Consider the following 21325-nt stretch of genomic DNA (forward strand, 5'->3'; position numbering starts at 1 on the left):
TCCGATTTATCAATCAATTTTGTACAAGATTGGCTAGTTTTCAGAACACTTTTTTATTGGATTATTTACATAATAGGGTCAAACCACTAACCATACAGTATACTGTATGGTTAGTGGTCAAACAAAAGCGGCCAAAGCATATAACGAAAGTGTGACCGGACTCCGTCATTGTTGCTAGTCATTATCGATTAAATAATATACCGTAAATATACTGATTTTAGTATTATCGACAGTGCCATCGATGGTTTTGAAGCCATATCTGCCACCACGAGCACAGCTGGCTTTGTTTACGTTTGCGCGGCATATTATCCAATAGTTTTTAATTATGTTTTATGGCCAGAAACTAGTTAATAACTTTTATAAATACAAAAGAAAAGCGTGGCAAAGTGTGTGTCCCATAATCAAACGTTGTATTTCAACCCGCAAACCGCCTAGAATTCTGTTTTTTGGCACCGACAACTTCTCGTTACCCAGTCTTCAGGGACTACACCAGAATTGCAGGTGACTTAAGTGGTTTTAAGAGGAAGTCTGAATAAACACTAATACTTTGATACTTGCAGTCAGAACCTGGGCGTGGTTACGTCCTTCAAGAGCCCCTCCAACTGTGTGCGAAGCTATGCGGAGCGGGAGAAACTCCCGCTGCAGCGGTGGCCCATCACAGAGACTGAATGCGCGGACTACGACCTGGGCGTTGTGGTCTCCTTTGGTCACATGATTCCAGCACACATCATCAATGCCTTTCCCCGCGGAATGATCAATGTGCATGCCAGCCTGCTGCCTCGCTGGAGGGGGGCTGCACCCATCATCTATTCGATCATGAAGGACGATGCGCGTACAGGAGTTTCAATTATGAAAATTGAGCCACATCATTTTGATATTGGTGCTGTAAGTATAGGGACAGATATAGAGAGATTTCTTTTGCCTATATGAATCAACTCCTTTTAGATTCTGGCTCAGCGTGAAGTGCCTATTAGAAGGGACGTCTACATGCCGGAGCTGCATGCTTCATTGGCGCTTTTAGGCGCCGACTTGCTGGTGGATACTGTAAACAACTTATCCGATAGGCTTAAGGATGCCAAGCCACAGGAAAATGCAACTGCCAGCTATGGTGGGAACGTTCATCAAACGATCGAGAATCCGATTTAATCAGTCTTTTCCCGCAGCTCCTAAGATCACGTCCAAAATAACAGAGATACTGTGGACAGAGCTAAGCGCCGACGAGCTGTATGCCAGGCATCGAGCTCTGTATGGCTACAAAAATCTTACCACAAGCTTTCTGGATAAGCACATACAACTGCTGGCGCTGCGCTTGCCTGAGAATCAGCTGACGGTGCAGCCACCAGGCCATTTCAGCTACCAACGCTCGCGAAAGTCTCTGCTGATAGGCTGTGCCCAGGGCACGCAGCTGGAAGTGCTGCAGTTGCGCGTGGAGGGCCGCAAACCAATGAGTGCGCAGGATTTCAGCAATGGATTTGTGAGGCAAGCGAGCTCGTTGCAGTTTACACTCAATAAAAAAGTTGCCTGTTGATAACAAAGTAGGTTTTAATGCACAATGTGACTTAATATCTATGCCAGATCGGAGGGTTTGACCTCTTTGGCTTCAGACTGCTGCTGTGTAGTTTTCTGTAGTAGATTTTTGGTGAACCACATGGGACGGGGTTTATTCATTTCCACAATGCGTTTGCCCTGCAGCTGCTCGGCAGTCTGTTCGGATGTCTCGCCCTCGTACAGCACAATAACCTCCTTGTCGACGGGATCCAGGCCGAGTTTCTCTTGGATTTTCTCCTGCATCTGCTCCGTTTCTTTCAGCACCTTGTTATAGCAGAAGGCTGTTGGTATAGATTTGGTTAACACGAATACATTTCTATATATTTTCTTCGCAACTTACGACACAGCACTCCCAATTCATGGTCATGGCCGCATGTCTGGCACGAGCGGATATTTCGCTTCACCTTGAGCGGCTTCCACACGTACTCTGGATACCCGAATTTGCGGTTCAAGCGCTTCTCCACTGAACGCCTATGCTTGGGCACGGCCCAGAGCATTCCATCGCCAATCAGTTCCTTTAGACTGAATTCCTGTGTCCGTTTGTTGCTGCTGGTGCTGCCATGTTCGTGCTGGAAGCCGGCCAGAGCCAACGCTGGGAATTGAAGCCAAAATTTAGCTTTGTTTCGTCAAAGCTGCCTGCCACTCACCTGTCGGATGTCCGCCATGGGGCAGGAACAGTCGCTCCAAGGTTCTAACAAAGTTTGTAATTGATAATAGCAAATTTTTCGACATTTTTCCGAAAGTTGTTGGATTTACGTAAACGTGATTAGAGATGGGCAGCAGAAGCGACAAATCAGTCGATATATATATCGAAGAACAGCTGTTATACGTATACATATTGATTGTTGCTGTTAATTATTTGTGTTTGATAATTTAAACCTTCTAAGGACAGTATACCAGCTATATAATCTATTTTTATCTCCTTGATTAAGCACACACGATATGCCGCTGTTATTCCATCTCTATCCTCGTGTGACGTTAGCGCCTTACGTCTTGACTGACCGCTTTGCGACATTTCGCACGTTGTTGCATCCCTGGCGAACAGCTGGCCAACAGCTATTACGTCAAAATAAAGTGCTGAAAGTGTTGAAAGTGCCTTAGAATTAAATTAAAACTATAACATATCGCGTAGACCGTACTGCATGGGACATCGTCTTTAAGCCAGAGTGTTGACAATGATAGCTATGCCAAGGCTTTGTGTAAAATAATGGCCGCGTACTAAGCGGCCCTTATCATCCCCCCACCGAATAAGAGCAAAGCACGGGCAACGGGTCCGGAATTGCATGCACGGAGGCGCAAAGTTCCCACGATTGCGTCCACACAGTTGCTCTAAAACTGCACAGCGGATGTGCAACTGTCGTGCATCATTTGCATCCGCTTCAACGCTCAACCTCAACGCTCAAGTTCAAGCCGAATGCAGATCGTGGCTCGGCTTTGGATCGGACCAAACCCGAAAGCCCCAATCCCACCACGACTAACAACTCTTTCACCACAGTTGGCGCGCAGGCGCGCAAGCCAGCTCTCGGGTTGCTCCAAAACCACTAAAGCTCCACTTTGCTGGAGCTGCTGGAGCCAGACGCAAGCCAAACGCGCTTCGCTGCCGCCTCATATATAAAAACCTTTGCCTCGTTCCGCCGTAGATCTAGCGTTTGAAGAAGTGTGAGACTGACAGTCGACCGACCGCTTGTTTCGGGCGTGTGTGTGAATCGATCATCGCATATATCCTGCGAGAACGAACCCCCAATAGAATAATAAACCAGAATAAAAACAAAAGGAAGAATGCCCTCAAATAATCAGTGAGCTGCACATCCTCCTAATTTCTCTGTGTGTTTTGTGTGTGTGTCTCGATCGTTTCTTGCACCTGCACTACTCTTTAACCAAAGAGACAAAAACGAAATAAACAAAAAAGAAAAAACCAAAAATCAAATACAACAAAATGGCCTGCTTGAGCACTTCCGGTCGCGTTGTGTGCGGTTCGCGTCGCCAGCAAACGCACAAATTCCTGTGCCAACTCTTTGGACGACAATCAGGATATGCCGCGTCGGTCTCCAGTTCGGGTTCGGGCTCGGGCTCGGGATCCCAGCTGCAGTCGATCGCAAACTCACAACAATACCAATTGGTTCGTCGCTTTCATGGATTAAGCTTCAACCTGGGCAAGGATTATCTCGATTTGCTGGTGAGTTCAATGTTTGGATCAAATCGGATCCGGAGATCGGATCGAGGGGTCTGTGGCCAGGCCACAACCCGTTAAGCAGGCGTTGGCCAAAAGTGCATTGGCAGCCCGCGCGCGCTCAAGTCGATGTCGTGAAGGCGATGCCTTTTTGCGCATGCGCCGAGTGTTGCCGCTAATGCGTCTGCGTGACTTTGGCTTTGGCCTGCTGCCTGTTGCCTGCTGCCACTGCCACGACTGTTGCAGCTTGTGGCATGCCTCTCTGTCTCTGTCCGCTTTTCATTTTGCGCTGCAAAAGCCAAAAAGAAAATGAAAGTGAAATTGTTGGCCATTGCTTTTGTGCAAGTAGCGTGAAAAAAACCAAAGGCCGAAGACAACCCCAACAAATTCCAGCAACAACTTGTGGCAACAGCGCCCACTGTCTCGCTGTTGTTGTTGGCGGAAGCTGCCGCATTTATTTATTATTTTGCTTACACTTTTGATACCCTTGCAAAGGGTATTACGGTTCTGCAAAACAGAAAAGAAAGCGCCTTTAAGCGAAAAATAAATGCGTTTGTTTGAGCCGTCTGCCTGTTTCTATGCTAAAGCATATCCTTATTCGAGTTTCAGTACTTAAGGATCTTCCATTTGCAATCGATATCAGATGTTAGAGTATCAAAATCTTCGGCCATTGAAGCCATATTCGTTTCTTGTTTTTGCCATTTTACCGAAACACCTTTTTCAAATGCTTTTTCCTTGCATTTTTGCAAGGTGAAGTCTCTCCCTATCTCTCTCTGTATGTCTCCTCTTTCTTTACCCCTAATTATGTCTCTTTCTAGTCTGACTGTCAGTTAGTCATTAATTTTTTTATACCGTTGACAGGTCTCTGTCTTGTCTCATGTTTTTCTTCCTTACACATTTTTTGTTATGCAATTTTCGCTAGTTACATAGAAATATTTCTGTTTATTGCTCCCATTTATCAACATTTATTGGCTTTGCTTGTTGATTTTTCGCGCTTAATTTTATGAGAGGAACAGCTGATTAGACGCAATGCTTCTGAAACTGTACGGAAACTCTGACCTGCGCACAAGTGTACTCTAGATTCCACTTGAAGTGGGGCTACACTACTGTCCCCCACCCTTTTTGTGTTTAACATCTGGATTTGCGTTTGCTTATCAATTGGGAACGAAACGAAAGCTGATAGCACTCAATATTTAATTTGTTTTATTTGGAATTGCATCACTCCTCACCAGGGGGAAAGCTAACAACAAAAAGTGAAATATAGTATGTGAAATTCTCGGCCATATGGCTGTTATTTTGAATCGGGTGGGACACTCAGGATTACATTACCTCTAATCTGAATTATTAGTTAATATTTGTTATCTGCTTCCCAAAGCAATAAATTCCTTATTGTATTTTTTCTGTTTCCCATATGAATGTTTTATGCTGGGAACATCGTATGGCCAGCCTCTCCTCTTTCATTATATTTATAACTAAAGCAATTCCAGACCATTGTTATAGAATGTTTGGGTTGTTAATAGTTGTTAATCCATTCACCTTGAGATTAATTGCTTACATGCCCGCCTTGACTATGGCTCGAACCACAATTAGTACATCAGTTTTCCACTAGTTTTAAGTGTTTTTCTTGAATGTTTATATAGTGTTATGGCACGCCATTTATGTCCCCCTCCCCCATTCTCAAGCGAAGGAGCCCCCTGACGAGGCTTTGATTTAATTGCTTTAGCATTGCGAATGCAATAAATTATTTTTGTGCAGCTTTGTAGGCCTTTTTCAGGCATTGGCCATAATGCAATGGTTATCCATGTGCGGAATAGTATCTATGGCTGCGTTTCAAGGCCCTGGCATAAATATTTTCCATGTGCGGATTAGTTTTCAAAGGTGATAATGTGTTAAAAGGGTTAAGTGCTCACTAAAACCCATTTTTAATGGTTCACCTTTTTTGACATTCGGTAGCACTATACGGCCCTGCTCTATGGGTTGGCGGGTCTCTGGATCCCACCGGAATTAAGCCAAGAATTAAATCTAATGTTTTTTATTATTGTGTTTTAAATGATAGACGTGTGCATTTCATTGGGGTGCTGTGTGGGGTGCTCTCGAATATAAAAGATTGACCAAAAGTTGAGGAAAAAGTAAATAATAACTTTGTATGCAGTTGTCGTTATTTTTTGTGTTTCAAATAAAAATTCATTCAAATCCAAATTTGGTTTTATGCCCAACACACAGTCACAAACACAGACGCAAGGAGAGAGACACAGATGCACACTGAAGCATACTCAGATACACAGATACAGCTGGAAACTGATACGTTCATCTATCATAGGTAAACAATAAACAAAACGCAAATAGAAAGCGCACGTCGCAGCGGCAACAGCAGCAACAGCAGCAACAACAGAGACGCTTGGCCAAGAGACGCTTTTAGCCAAAAAAAAAAAAAAAACAAAAAACGCCAACTAATAATAGTTTGCAATCGCAGAAGCAACGGCCAACAGCAACAGAAACAGCTAACAGCCATAGAAGAAATTCACTTTTAACCGTTTCTTTGACTTTCTTCTTCATTTCATTTGGCCAAAAGCAAAGAGAGCTCTTCTCTCTCCCTCTCTCCACTCACCTCTACACCTCTCTCTCTCTCTCTCTCTCTGCCTCTGCCTGGCTATTGTGTTGTGTCTTTATCTATGCGCCACACGAATTTGGCAAGCAACTTATTGGCCAGCATTTAGTATTCGTTATCGTTGACTGGTATATCTTTTGACTCGAATTAGTTTCCAAAACGCTCAACGCTGTGTGCAATGCCCCTTCTTCCGCCTTCGGTATAAACTTTTCACTTTCATTGCGAATGCGTGAGATGAAGTCAACATATAGTTTTGGACTCGGACTCGGAACTCGGACTCTGACTCGAGTTTTAACGCCAGCGTGTGAATTTGATGGGTTGATACTCTCTCAAGGTAGCGATTTTTCAATTAGATGCCAGATACTTCCCTCTAGACGGTATCCCGTTTTGATTTGATTGATTTCTGTCGATTCTTCTCTCGTGGTTTTTTTTTATTATTTAATTTGAATGTTTGAGGGTTTGGTCTTGTGAAAGTGAAACCAAAACGCAACCTGTTTTCATTGAAATTTTTTTTTTAGAAATTTCTTTGGACACGAAAACGTTTGACGATTTGTTTTAGAGCTCTATGGTGTTTTTGATTTAAATTATACTCAAAAATTATGAGTGATTAAAGATGGGAATTTAGCGGCATATATTTCCTTAGTTTGATAAAATTTAAGAGCTTACAGAACCAACTACATTTCAATTTATTTCAATACATTTCTGACAAATAAAACTCGACCTAATACTTCCCGAAAGCATTCCCCTCATTAACCATCTTTTCATTCACAATTTATCACATGGAATTTCACAATCATTAAATTGTGTGAAAGTCATTAATTTGAGCAGAAATATGTGGCAGAAGCTCTCACGGATAAAAGTAGCCGAATATGCTAAAAGATACATCTGCCGTATCGTAAATCTTTGTCTTCATTTCTGCAAACAAAAAACACTTTCACTTGCGGCCTCAAAAAACCCTGACCAAAACGATCCAAAACGAAAAAGAAACTAAATCCAAATTTTCTAATGAAAAGTTCTGAATAATTTCATATGCATATGCAAAATGAATGGAAAATGGTATAATTGTGCATTAAATGCATTGGGTGTACGATTACGATTATGGTTTAATTGGATTTTCGGTTATGGTTAAAGGGAATCGAAAACGAAATTGGTTTTTGGGCATGCGTAAGCGGCTTTTGGCTTTGGCTTTGGGGTTTGGGTTGACTTTCATTCAACCTGTCCCTACACCTGCAATGGCTTGTCTTTTGATCGTTTGGTGCTGCTGCTGCTGGTGCTGGAACTGTTGGCTCTTTTGCCTGTTTGGCTTTGGTATTTTGTTCGGTTCGGCTTGGGCTTGGGCTTGGGCACCGTACTTGCTGACCCAATTCCATGAAAGACGCATGCGTTTTGGTGTTGTCCTAAACTGGTTTCTGTGGTTTCTGCCTTCTGCTTCACTCTCTCGGCGTGTGATTGGCGGCGTCTCTCGGCCAAGACTGTTAACTGTTAATGATTTCAGCGTTGTTTTCCTTAACAACAAAAATATTTCGAATTTCGATTTGAAAGCCAAAAAGAAGCGCCGCAGCGGCCGCCGATGCCCATGCCGCCGTCAACGTCTAGGCCACGGAAGAAACAAAAGTATGGAGCAAGAGATTGCATAACTTCGGACCAAGCCCACAGATCCACCGATGGATTTTCAGCTGGTTGTCAGTCAGCCCCACATTTCATCAATGTCGCTCGCCATTCGGATCTCTGTATAATTTTAATCAATAATTATTGATAATTAGCATACATTTGTGTATCTATAGGGAAATGAATTTCCCACACTGATTGGCTGCTTTGTGTTGGACTGTGAAAATGTGTTTGGTTTCTGAGTGCAAACTGTCATTAGTTTCGGTTTAGTTTTGTGGACGAAAGGTTTCAGCTTAATTAACATTGGAATTTTGTTAATTATTGTGTCTCCCATTGCCACATCCCCCACTTCAACAATCAATATATCCAAAAAGATACTCTGTTCAAAATTAAGATAGAGCACGCTTTAAATAGGCATTCATTTGCGGCACGCGTCTAGTTTTCCACTTTGGATTTTGTCAGTGTTTTTTCCTGTCTGCACATTTTATGTAATTTTTTTTGGAGTACATTCATTTTGGAGACCCGGCTGATTTACACTTTGTTGTTGTTGCCATTGCAGGATAAACTTGAATTTTCTGGTTTTCCACAACGAACAGGTTTCCAATTTGTCTGGAAAAACAATTTTGTTTGGGTGTTATTTTTTCCTTATGCCTTTGACAGATTGCCATAATTACCGTATCCAATGAACCGCCACTTTATAATTTATATATATATAAAAAATAATTCTCGCGCCATTTTCGGCCTTTTTCCTTTCGCTTGGAAGTTCAAGCGTTTTAAAACGCGTTCATTTGGGATATGAAGCGTTTTAAAACGCATTGGCTTTGAAGTTGAAGCGTTTGAAAACGCATTGGCTTTGAAGTTGAAGCGTTTTAAAACGAATGGGAAATTTTTGGCCTTTGAGACGTTGTAAAACACCTGCGGGTCTTACGCGGCTTGAGACGCGTGTACGTTTTAAATCGCCCACATGCAACGCACTGCAGAAATATCAGGCAGCCGCCCCATTGGCTGGACACACGCACTAATTTCAATTGTAAATCGTGTTGCGTTGCGCAAGATTCAAAGTGGAATTTAAGGTGATTCGTGCATTGATATATGATATAGCTGTAAGCTAAAGTAGTTTTTTGGAAAACTAGTTTAAATCGGGTTGGAGATTATTACTAATAGATAAATAGGTTGGGGGAACTTTGAAGGGTGATTTGATTGGAGTCAGAGGTAAAAACTAGTTCAGTGAATAGTCAGGAAGGAAAAAAGGAATCTAAATGTAATTGAATAGAGCGAAATCCCAACGAATCCTTTTATAATTCTTCTTCCTTCTTCCTCAATGTTTAATGAGTTTTAGAGAAGCCATTTGTTTCATTTTTAATTCCATTGAATTCCAAAATCGATCTCTCTTCTAAAGATCTTTTTTGATCAAGCTGGGTATTCCACTTTTATTTCTCTTTGCCATTTCCGCAGCCTCTTTTCTCCTTATATTTCTTTACGAACCTAAATTTTCACCCTGACCCGCAGCAATAAGTTTCCCAATCTATTGCATTGAATGCGCAGTACCGCCCCCCTAATAATTGCAATTGTCATAGTTTCTGATGAGCTCAATTTTGAACGCAATGAAACCGTGACGCATTGAGACATTCATCTGTCAATACTAGTCTCTGGGTGGGTATTGGATGCCCCTCAGAAGCATTCCTTCTCAATGCAATTTGACAAATACTCGTATACATAGATGTACCAGATTTGGGGGCAAACACTCCCCAACACTTGGCATTCACACTCACTTGAGCTGCGTGAGCGGTGGCATGGTGTCTGCTAACACGCATGTTAACCACTTTGCCAGCAGCAGTCAGTGCCGCTAATGAAGGGAGAAGGAGAAGCCATTGGCACAGTAACAGCAACAGCGGCTCGAAAATCGAACAGAGAAATTACATACCGCATTAAATCGGCCATGGCGAGCGAGATATGCAGCCAATCGCTTGCCCCCTACACACCTCCTCCGTACGCCTCTCAGCTTCTGCCATATCTCCAATCATTTACTCATCCAGCCAACGTTTCGTTATGTCAGCCACAAATACAAATAAAAGATACAACCACAGCAGCGACATCAATAGCAACAGCAACATCAGCAGCGACAACGACGATGACAAAAAGGGAAAGTAAGTCCAAAGCGTCGTCTCCGTCTTCGACTTCGGCCCTCGGCAGAAAAAAGAGAGGTTCACTCACTTTCTTGACTGTGTTTCTCTGGCTGTTGCCTTTGCTTTTGGCCAATACGCTGCTTCCGCTACGCCACAGGGCCCGCTCTGTCATATGTAGAAACAATTTCTTTAAGCAATTACATTTTTTTTTTTTTTTAATATTTCTAAATAAAGGCAACAGGCGGAACATTGATTGAACTTAAATGTTCTTTTTGGCCATGCATGATGATCATTATAATTGGAATAATTCTTAAAATTAATGCTTATATATAGCTTAAACTCCATTGTAGGAGGTCTACGGTTTCAGGTGTTATATGAGACCTCCATAAAAATAGCAACATGCAAAGGCAATTGTATGAGGCATTGAAAAATAAACAACAAAAAATATGTACAAATGGCTTATGATACCATACGGCTATACGGAATACAAATTGCCTTAAAAAACTAAACAAAAAATAAACTATGCAAACAAGAGCAAAATTATAACAATAATAAGAAATAACAATAAGTAAGTAAGTCGTAAAGACATCAATAACAACATGTTGCAAAATGTTGCAGTTTCGAGTTTGTCAATCAATCTGTGACATCAATCAGCGCGCGCGCTCTCTTGGATTTGCCCTGACACTTGAGTAGATCGTTAAATACTTTCAACATTTCATCTTCATCTTCAATTGCAGCTTGAGATGAGGCCATCATCCCATCCCACCATCCCATTGGGGGATGGATCGCGGATTATGTCGTGGGAGCGCCTTGAGGCGCAAAATTGAAAACATTTATGTGGTGTGGTTTTTTTTTTATCTTTTTTTTTTGGCACTTGTCTTTTCCGTTTGCATACCTCTTAGGTCGCACACTCTTCTTTGAATGCTGCTGCAATTTTCTTTGATCGCTGCGCCCATTTTTTCTCCCCATTTTGTTTGCCAATTAAATTAACGGCTCCAAAAACAGTCGAGTATTTAAATGAAAATTGGCAGGGGCGATACAGAAATCAGTAAAAAAAATTATATTATTTCTTTGTTGCCAAAAGATTGTTATTATTATTTCTCTTTTTTTTTTTGTTGTTGTTGAAATCAATGTGAAAGTTGCTGCTGATCGGCATCGGCCTGCCTGCTGACTCTTTTGCGGTGTGGCGGCTCTTGCGGCTTAACCTTATCAATCGATTCGAGTCAATCACAAAAGAGTGAACTCTTTTGGTAGCTTAATTTGTTAAAGCTGCTGTTAGACGATATTTTTTTATTGTTGGAGTAAATGCTGCCATTCACACACATTCACTCACCTTTTCACATATAAATCTGATGGTTGAAACACGGCTGCTCCAGCAATCTTAAAGAAAAAGGGAGATATTTCCTTCTTTCAATCTGCAGTCTTCCTTTTCTGCACTGCCTACACTCTTCTAGATATTTCCTTCATTCAAACCACATTCACACAACAAACCACATGCCTGAAAAGTGAATCCCGAGCCAAATCCAGCCAACTGTAACGAATAATATAGTACTTCCTATATTTTTATTGTTTGTATCTTCCATCTTCTGCACTTGTGCACGCAACAGTTAACCAGAAAAATCCACGAGTTTATACATCTTTGATGAAGATCTGCCCCAGAATTTGGTAGATCTTGAAGTGTGGAGCATTAAGGCATTTAACAAATAAATTGATTCATAAATGTTGAACTTACGACTGAAGAGACTATCGGTTTAGAGACACTTAAAATCCGTTCGGCTTCGTGTGGCACCTGCTGTGTGGTTGGCCGACGAAAAAGACCGACCATAAAAACCATTTAAAAATCATTCAACGTATGCGGGCCACAATTATATGCATTTCTGCACGTTCGCCAAAGAAATGGTAGTGTAATTTTTTCGGTTTTTTTTTTCGCAAATATAAACAAGTGCGAGTACGATTACTGGCCGAACTCTGTTGGCCATTGGCCACTAATTTTAATTTGGCGCACATATTGAAAATGAAAGTTTCCACGACTCGCATTTAATTGGATTTCTTTTGGAGGGGAGCTACTGCTACTGCTGCTACTGCTACTGCTGCTGTTGTAATTGTGATGCCCTCCGATTTTGTAATACATTTAAGTATGAGGCCTCTCGCTTTCTACACCGCTAAAAGCTAAGCCTCAACCGATGTTTATGACATATATTTAATATGAAACTGGGTCATTTACAAGCTCTTTTGAATGGGCTGGGGGGATCGCTTGGGTATGAGATGGTCAACAATTTGTTTGGGTATTTTACGATGTCTCAGCAGAGACCCCCAAATCTGATCATCAATGAAAAGAAACCAGCATCATCGAACCAGTTTTTTGGGGTCCATTGTCCACACGTGTGTGTGGTAGATCCGGAGACCAATCAAAGATGATGATGTAGCCAAGGGCGTTGAATGGTTATGGCCACTTGTGGCTGTTGATGGTCATTGACTGTGATGCAGGACCCACCATCAAGTGGGTCAACACACCACCAATACGCGTAATCCGTTCACGCCCAGGGCCCGCACCATAGACAAATATTAGATGGTGTGCATGTAAAAAACGTTTGCCTCCCGTTTTGCCTCTGTGTTGACATGTCGGCAACATAAAATTTACATGTTATCATGACTGCATTTGAGTGCGACTCCTATTGACAGCCTGACAGACTGACAGAGCGACAGACTGATAGAGCGACTGCTTGAATGCACAAGAAGCCAAAAGGCGATTTCATCATTGCATATAAATTGCTCCGGAAAGAAACAAACGCCAAATCGAAAGACACATTTCGGGGCATTTCGTGGCAACATGTTGCCAAGCAGTTTAGCAGCGCGTGCGGCTTTCGTTTTGGCTTTGATTTTGTGGCCCCAAACAAAAGGACTTGGCTTTAACAATAGAGATTTTGGCGACAAGGTCAAGAGTCGCTGTGCGAGGGCGTTAACAATAAACTTCAATTAGTTGGCCATTTACTGGTGCTGCTGCTGTTTTTTTCAGCCTACTGCTTTCGGGCTCTCTGGCTGCTGCAATTTTCCAGTTATTAATTTCGGTCGTCGGGCAAGGCGAAACTTGTTAGCCGCAATTGAAAGTTGTTAACTGACTTGTTTGCTCCTTCAATTATTCACACTTTGTTATTAATTGCAGCATTTATCCAACACAAAAATTACCAAACATTCTAAAATCCCTGTTCTCCCTCTGTATCTCTCTTTTACAGCAAAACACCCACAGCTGCAGCCACAATCTGAAGTACTCGCAGTGCTCCAAGACGAATCTAAGGCAACACAGCTCGGTGCATACCCAACAGCCCGCCGGTCCTGTCCGTGAGATTCAGATCGATCCGTACATCATACTGGACGATGAACTCAAGTACTTTTATGATGATGTGAGAGATGTAAGTTATGTCAATAATGAATAATGGACTTATTCATGGGAATCATCTAAAATGATTTTTTTACTATGTATCTTAAATTTTGATATCAAAATTAGTACTGAAGCAGCTTTAAATTGTTACGTATAGAAAACCGTAATTTCCATTGAAATTTTAATTTTTTCCCTTTGCTTATATTATAAAATATTTAGCATTAAATTAGTGGCATTCTTATATAGATCTGCCTTGAAAAACATTCCTATTGCCGCATGACATATATTTGGTTATTTCGAGTCTACAAAATTAAAAATAAATAAGCAAATATTTTGATAGAGCAAAATAACAACTAATTCATCAATATATTCAAAATAGAATATCCACTAATATGTTAGATACGTCACTGATTATATGGTTTTTTTCCCCCAGACAGTCAGGGGGAATTTTTAATTTCCGCAATACAAACAAACCCCAGAACACATAATAATATTGGATGCTATCTTTTGCAGTTGCTGCAATCGGGAACATCCCAGCCGGAGCTGGACACCATCGCCAGCTACTACTTCGATGGCCAGGGTAAGGCCCTGCGGCCCATGGTCACCATGCTGATGGCCAAGGCGATAAACTATCATTTGAACAACGAGTCACAGTAAGTGTTGTTTGTGCTTCGATTTGGGTGTTCCATGTAGCACAGTGTACATAATTAGCATGGCTTTGCGAAATGTGCGCATTTTTTGGGCCAAATTAAAGTCCCCGGCATAGTCATATGTACATATGTATGTATGTATGTATGCAGTCGGTCGGTCGGTATGTACACATGTGAATGGGATATATCGGAGTTATATTGAATGGTAATGTGTGCTTTTTACAAAATACTATTTTGCCTATCGCCTTGACAGCCAATTAGTACACAAACAACGACAAGTCGCTCTCTTCTCCGAGATGGTACACTCGGCCAGCCTGGTGCACGACGATGTCATCGATCAGTCGGACTTCCGACGCGGCAAGCCCAGCGTTAACGCTCTATGGAATCATAAAAAGGTAAAGATCTTCGATTGCACACACATACCACATATCGTGCTATATGTTTGCCAAAATCAAATAAATCAAAGCAACAAACAGCAGCCAACCGCAAAGGCAATCATCATGCAGCATCCCAACTCTGACTTTGACATCAATTTGTTGCGTATTTCGATTTGAAGTGTTTATTGACTTTGTCAACATCTTGCCATCTTGCATCATTTTGTAAGACCTCACAATCAGATGCCTCTTCATTAAATTTAATCATAGCCCCCCGCCATAGGCCATAGTCCAGCCTGCATTTTTTCGACATGTGTCTTTCAAAAATTGGAATGCATAAATTAATTCAACACTTTCGAAGAGGAGGCATCATTAAAAGGGGCATTTAACAAACCTTCAAGGGATTTTAATTTCATGTCTTTGATTGTATCTCAGCCTCACATCTCAGTCTTAGTCACATGTCAGTCGAGTTGATATCGGCTTTTGATGATGTTGCCTTTACTGTTAGGCTGTTTTAACTCTTTCCACAGTCAACGGTTTCCCTTTGTCCATGTTGCCTGAACTTTTGTTATATGTATGTTTCTCTTTTCTTTCGTCTTTCGTTCAGGTCACAATGGCTGGTGATTATATCTTATCGATTGCCTCGATTATGATAGCCCGTCTGCGCAGCGACGATGTGACGATCGTCTTGAGTCAGGTAAGAAAAATGTTGCATTACGCATTCAACCCAATGACGAATACCTAAAAGGGGGAACTCATTTTTTGTTGGGGAAAAGGTATTTTCCATGAAAACACATGAGTCCTACAGCTGAAATTTAGTATTACCGAATGGTATACACTAAACTAAATCATAAATGGCCCGTCACATTAAAGCCAATCAAATATTAAAGGTTCTACAAGAGACCTAGAAACCCCCTAAAGCTTAGAATCAGAATTTCCTCATACAGCAGGAGAATACATACTTCCAGGAAGTACGAGTATAAGCCGTATTATCGCACCCCTTCCGAAATTTCATCATCGATCCAAGTTCATTGTGCTTTTTGGAGTTTAAGCACTCAACCCTAAAGATTTTTGCACCCACATCCATAAGAATAGACACACACACAATACGAGTATATAGATACTTGGGACGGCACGTACGAGATACCTCGCACATTTTATGCTTCTAGTTAATTGCGAAAGCAAACACAAATACTCCGTACGGGTAATGCCCATCTACTATTTGTCCAACTCATTTGATGGGGGCAAAGATGCCATCAAGAATCGACCACAAAAATAAAGTCCCGGATTCGAATGAAATTTGGTTAGATCTACATATCTGTGTGTGCCTTTGTGTGTATCTTTCTGGGAGTACGTAATCCAAGTGGGTGCCAAATTTCACACGATTGTTGGACAAACAGAAGAGTACTTTTGTCTCATGGTAGTACACGCGTACCCTACCAACAAAAAAATAAATGAAAGTTGCTTAAGCTGTTGTTCGGTTACAACATTATTCAGAAACCAGTCAGTCCCTGAGGGGCACAAATGGGGGCACAAATCATTCGGCCTGCCACTTCCTGCGTCCCTGGGAATCGGCCGTCATCCAAGGTTTGCCCTTCGCCAGAGTTCGTGCAACTTAGCAACGGCATGGCATGGCATGGCATTCACTTTTCCACGTTTCGCTTTGTTCAATGCAAGTTTTTCCTCGTCCTTGCTGATATGGAATTCCGCACAAATGATGAAATATTGTGCAACGTGTCTCTCGTCGGCCCTCACGTAGTTTCTATAAATTTCGAATTAGTCACATCTGCCAATTTCACTTTCGGCCGCGGCGTGTGTGTGAGAGTGAAACTAGATCTGTTGCGCACGGATGCTGAGGTGTCTCCACATATATCCACATACCTATCTCTGCGAGTATATCTATCGCATATTTACACAATCGACCGAGCCAAGTTAATAGCCCAAGCAAACACTATAAACTTGCCTACGTTTTCGGGCTACACATTGTCTCGGATCCCCATCTTTTTATACATAGGTTTTATCAGTTCGCCAAAAAAAAAAAAAACATGCGTAACATCTTAGGATGAAACCAAAAGGTGTGGCCCGGCCGGCCGCTTTTTGAGTGTTGTGCTGAAGGTGCTCATGCATATGCCAACATATGCCAATCTTGGAATTATCATACCCGTGTCTCTATCGGGTCAGATCAGATCAGATCTCATTAGCATACCAAACATTCAGTGTGGATCCCACCAAGGCAAAACTTTCTTTGCGGGCATGAGGTCATGGCGATAGGTCAAAAATATTTATCTATCTTTTCTTGTAGGAACGTGTTCTACACATACATAGATTTATTCCCATTAATTAGCTTTGGACACAAACAAAAAAAATCTGATTCTGATTTGCATAAATCTTCAAATCTGGTTTTAATATTCGAGTTTTGTAGAAATAGTTTGTTATTGCAACCATTCTAAATTTTCTACATATTGCTCTTAATAGATTCACCTAAAAATTCACAATTTTGCAAACTTTTCCAAATTGATAACCAGATTCTAGGCCTATATTAATAAAACACCAATCAAATCTCTTCCAAAAACTACCCAATATTGAATACAAATGTTTAGTGTTTGGTATTCTTCCACCTCTTATTGTATATCTTTCTATTGACAAACGACTTTTGGCAGGTTCTTCTTTCATCTACTACGACAATCGGTGGCCTATACCCGTGTATTTGTCAGATTTTCTTATTAAGCATTCCCTGCACGTGTCTGAATAATTTCAACGGCTTCTAAGACGTTGATAGCATTAAAAAAAAAGTATGATTAGAATATCTGTGACTCTTAATCGAGTGGATTTATGACTTTTACTGGGTATTGGGTTAAACCAGTCCGTTAAGTTTGATTGTTACGCCCTTGGAAATGCCAGACATTGTCAGATACAAATGTACTTCAAAGAAAATGAGACCATTAAGGAATTGAATTTTATCCGAATGTCCTCTGCTAATTTTATGACAGTTTTGCATAAAAATCTCGAACAATTTTGCTACAAATAAATAAACATAAAATATACTATTTATTCCATAACATTCTTCGGATTCTAACTTAATATTAGCCCCCAATCTAGCGGGCCATTCGTTCCCTATTTTATGTGCATTTTCGTTAGTCCAAATTTTCTTTGTCGAAAAAGAAAATTCCCATGTACGTGCCTCACGACAAGTTGCTTCGAGGCAAACAGTTTTTCTTTACGGCTGCCTTGAAGCGAAAGACTCCGTAAACTGCGCTCGCATTTTGCGGTTGAGTGAAAAAATGTGGCCAACACAAGGCATTGGCCGGGTTTTGGCAGCATTTTGGCTTTATTTGGTGGCTTTGTGTTAATTTTGCGAGTGTATGGCTCCAAATGCATTTTGTTGCTCGGGTTGTTGAAGCTCACGCACTTGTCGCTCTGGCTTGTGCGCTGTTTTTTTTGTTAATTAACATTGAAAGTCAGGTAGCAGCCAGAATTTGGCCAGAAGCTATTGGCCAGTTATGGCCGCCTCGCCTTGAGCTCCTTGGAAACACACAGCCACAGATCATCAGCGCCCACACAGACGGACACGCACACGCACTATAGGCCGAGTGTTTGCCAAAGATTTTGACAAGTGTCTGTTAGTTTTTTTGGGGTCCGAATGAATGAAAACACCTATCGAAAGCGAATTTAAGGGCGTGCCAACCGATCGAATTGTGTGCAAACAAAATTGGACATAGAAATAGTAGACAGGTAGCATCGTATCTGAGCACTGAATGAAATTTGTGTTTGCCAGAAATATTTGGCACAATAGTATTTGCTTTTTGCATTTGAGGCTTCACCCAAGCGGAAGTTACACACCATACAAAATGGCTGCGCCCCTACAACATTGGCACATGCCTGTTGGGACACGACACCAAAAATAGCCACAAATTGTGCATTTTATTGTGGGAAACGTCACTGGGATTACAGAACAATCGAACGTGAAGCGATAACCATATCTTTTGTGACATATTTACGGGCCATTGTGCGGAATATTTAAAATACCTGATATTTTTACAGATATTAACCGATTTGGTTCAAGGCGAGTTCATGCAGCTGGGCTCAAGGGAAACGGAGAACGAGCGTTTCGCCCACTATTTGACCAAGACATACAGGAAGACCGCATCGCTGATTGCCAACGCACTGAAGGCGGTGAGTAATCGTTATCGGCATGCAACCGTGCAGCAGGGGCTGGCATTCGATGCAGCCTCTGTCTCTGTGTTGTCTTTGCGGATAATTCAGCAATTAGTGTGCACGCGTGCCGCTGTCATTGTACCCATTTGCACCGCCAATTGCAATTGACTTTGAACCCAATCCGAACCCAATCTTGCAGACCGCCGTCATTGCCCAGGCCGATGATAATGTGGCCGAAGTGGCCTTCCAGTACGGACGAAACATTGGCCTGGCCTTTCAACTGGTCGACGACATGCTGGACTTTGTCTCATCCACCGAACAGATGGGAAAGCCAACGGCGGCAGACCTCAAACTGGGCCTGGCCACGGCTCCAGTTCTCTTTGCATGCGAAAAGGTGAGTGCGGGGCCAACGATAATTACCCCTAGATTACTTATAGACATGAAATGCTTGAAGATATTTCCTCATTGCTGTGACAACAGTCGATCGATCCAATCGGGAATAATGCAAACACCAGAGCAGGTCTCTGTTTGCGCATGCATCTAAAGTGCCTGCCCGGGCATGACCGGGTGGTGCCAGCGATGATATCATATGTGGTGGGTGGGTGGTGGCTGTTGGCTGATGGCTGGAGATGCGTCTGTAAGTCGATTGCATATGGGATCGATTAGCGCCTGCGGCCATACCCATTTGCTATGCAGGCCGCGATTAGCAGACGCGTGCTATGCGTTTCAAACAGCCCGCTTTTAAACGCCAGTTGCCCGCGAATGCATATGCGTTGGCAAATAGTAAAAGCCAGACAGAAACACCATCCGCCCAACCCACGTGCGCCGTTCCTCCAAAAGCTGAAACCTTGCATAATTGAAATATTTGGCATTTGTCGCCTCTTGCAGTACCCCGAGCTGAATCCCATGGTGATGCGACGCTTTAGCGAGCCCGGAGATGTAGAGCGGGCCTTTGAGCTGGTGCACAAGTCGCACGGACTGGAGCAGACCCGCTTCCTGGCCAAGAAGCACTGCAACGAGGCGATACGGCTGGCCCAGGAACTGACGGAGTCGCCCTACCAGAAGGGCCTACAGGTCGTGGCCGACCTAGTCATCAACCGCATGAAGTAGAGCATAATGAATCAGAACTACAATTTAAATATAATATAATGGAATAACAATAATATGTAGGCTAAGAGCGGGCCGATTGACACACGATTGAGGTTTGGATTAGGTTTTTGTCGGCACATAAACGAATAACGGCAAATTGTAAAGATGATTTATTATTTAGTTTTTAGGCATCTGTTGTTGACACTGTAAATAATTGCATAAAAACAAACAAAAAGAAACCGAAATAAACGGCCACGTTTGCTGTACATAAAAACGATAGATGTTCATTGAATTTTTCAAGAAATTTTATATGCAATGTTTTTGAGAGAATATATCTATACGAAATACTATATGTGTGTGTAAAGCCAACAAGACAATTGTACAAATCTTTCTTCTAAAACGGAAATGAATCAAGCCTAAAAGGAATCGAAAACAAGATTTAGCTACAGCTTTTGAGGGAACTTTCCTTCCGGTTGAGTTATTTCTAAGTTAGAAAAAAAAAATCATATTTAGTCAATGCAACAAAGAAAGCAGAGTGCAAAACGATATTTATAAAACAAAGACAGCCCTAAATAATACACACAAAACTAATGTTTTATTTATGCTTAATAATTGTTTAAGGCATTTCATGCCTAAATGGTTCAATGGTCATTGCCTGCACTCTTCAGAATCCCCCTCCCTCTTTCGGACAGCACAAAAATATCTTATTTAAAGTCTTTATTTAATTTAATGGAATTAAATTGAATTTTTGAACCATTCGCGCATGAAATGCACATATACAATCTGTTGTTGTACATATAAAGAAAATCCCTCCCCTAAGAGTGGATTATATGAGAAAACAACGCCCAGTGCCCAGTCTTAATTTTAATAAAATCTTATTTTCTGCAATAATAATTAATAAGAGACTCAAACAAAATCGGACAACAACAAAATATCTACAGAATCCCATACGAAAAGAGAAAACACTTCTATATAATATAATTTAAGTTTTTATTTTAATTTATGCAGCTAAACCTCAATTAAGTCAGTCAGCAACTTTTGTTTTTTTTTGGTTTTTGATAGAAATTATTAAATGGTTTAGGGCTCCTTTACAGCCTGCTACACTGAGGTAAAAAGAGAGAACAAACTAAAACCAAATCTTGAGTAGAAATCAATTAAAAATGGGTGCTGAAGACACGATTTGGCCCCCACAGGTTATGGAGTGTGAACACTGAAACGATGGAAATGTTGTTGATATTGATAACTAAAATTACGATATTTGTATACCTAATGAGATGAATAAAAATTCGATTTTGTAAAACATTTGGGAAAACAATTTATGAGGGGACATCTCTACAATACCCTATAAAAGAGTATTAAAGCTTAAATTGCTGATTGTTTTTCACACCAAGATACTATGCTATCAAAGAATCATTACACATTTATACATGCCCCAAAGGCATCCTGCAACACTGTAACTATGCAACATATTGGCCAACGAGTCGACTGTGGCAACAAAAACAACGGCCATGACGACCTAGTGAAATAGTTTTGGACATAGCCCAAAGTGCTTTATGTTGCGACGGGCAGGGACTGCTGGTGCTGCCTGATATCGGAATTGGGGCAAACAAATAAATGT

The 21325-nt window shown here is 41.5% G+C and overlaps 3 protein-coding genes across 3 annotated transcripts; 2 read left to right on the plus strand and 1 right to left on the minus strand.

Moving 5' to 3' along the window:
- The first annotated feature begins 252 nt into the window (after positions 1-252).
- LOC111074884 (methionyl-tRNA formyltransferase, mitochondrial) lies at positions 253-1544 on the plus strand. The gene is made up of 4 exons (XM_022367859.2): positions 253-501; positions 561-885; positions 946-1108; positions 1164-1544. Exons 1-4 carry the CDS (start codon positions 326-328, stop codon positions 1526-1528), a joined length of 1029 nt encoding a protein of 342 aa, XP_022223551.2. The 5' UTR covers positions 253-325; the 3' UTR covers positions 1529-1544.
- On the minus strand, positions 1525-2327 carry LOC111074885 (39S ribosomal protein L32, mitochondrial). The gene is made up of 3 exons (XM_022367861.2): positions 2196-2327; positions 1889-2140; positions 1525-1829 (listed from the first exon to the last, which is right to left on the minus strand). The coding sequence occupies exons 1-3, from the start codon at positions 2278-2280 to the stop codon at positions 1567-1569; spliced, it is 600 nt and encodes a 199-aa protein (XP_022223553.2). The 5' UTR covers positions 2281-2327; the 3' UTR covers positions 1525-1566.
- Positions 2328-2586: 259 nt separating this feature from the next.
- On the plus strand, positions 2587-20997 carry LOC111074883 (all trans-polyprenyl-diphosphate synthase PDSS1). Its single transcript, XM_022367858.2, has 8 exons — positions 2587-3724; positions 13294-13470; positions 13953-14092; positions 14343-14484; positions 15071-15160; positions 18505-18636; positions 18818-19012; positions 19507-20997. The coding sequence occupies exons 1-8, from the start codon at positions 3485-3487 to the stop codon at positions 19726-19728; spliced, it is 1338 nt and encodes a 445-aa protein (XP_022223550.2). The 5' UTR covers positions 2587-3484; the 3' UTR covers positions 19729-20997.
- Positions 20998-21325: the final 328 nt, after the last annotated feature.

The sequence above is a fragment of the Drosophila obscura genome, unplaced genomic scaffold (genome assembly GCF_018151105.1).
Source record: "Drosophila obscura isolate BZ-5 IFL unplaced genomic scaffold, ASM1815110v1 contig_192, whole genome shotgun sequence".
In the NCBI taxonomy this organism is placed as follows: Eukaryota; Metazoa; Arthropoda; class Insecta; order Diptera; family Drosophilidae; genus Drosophila; species Drosophila obscura.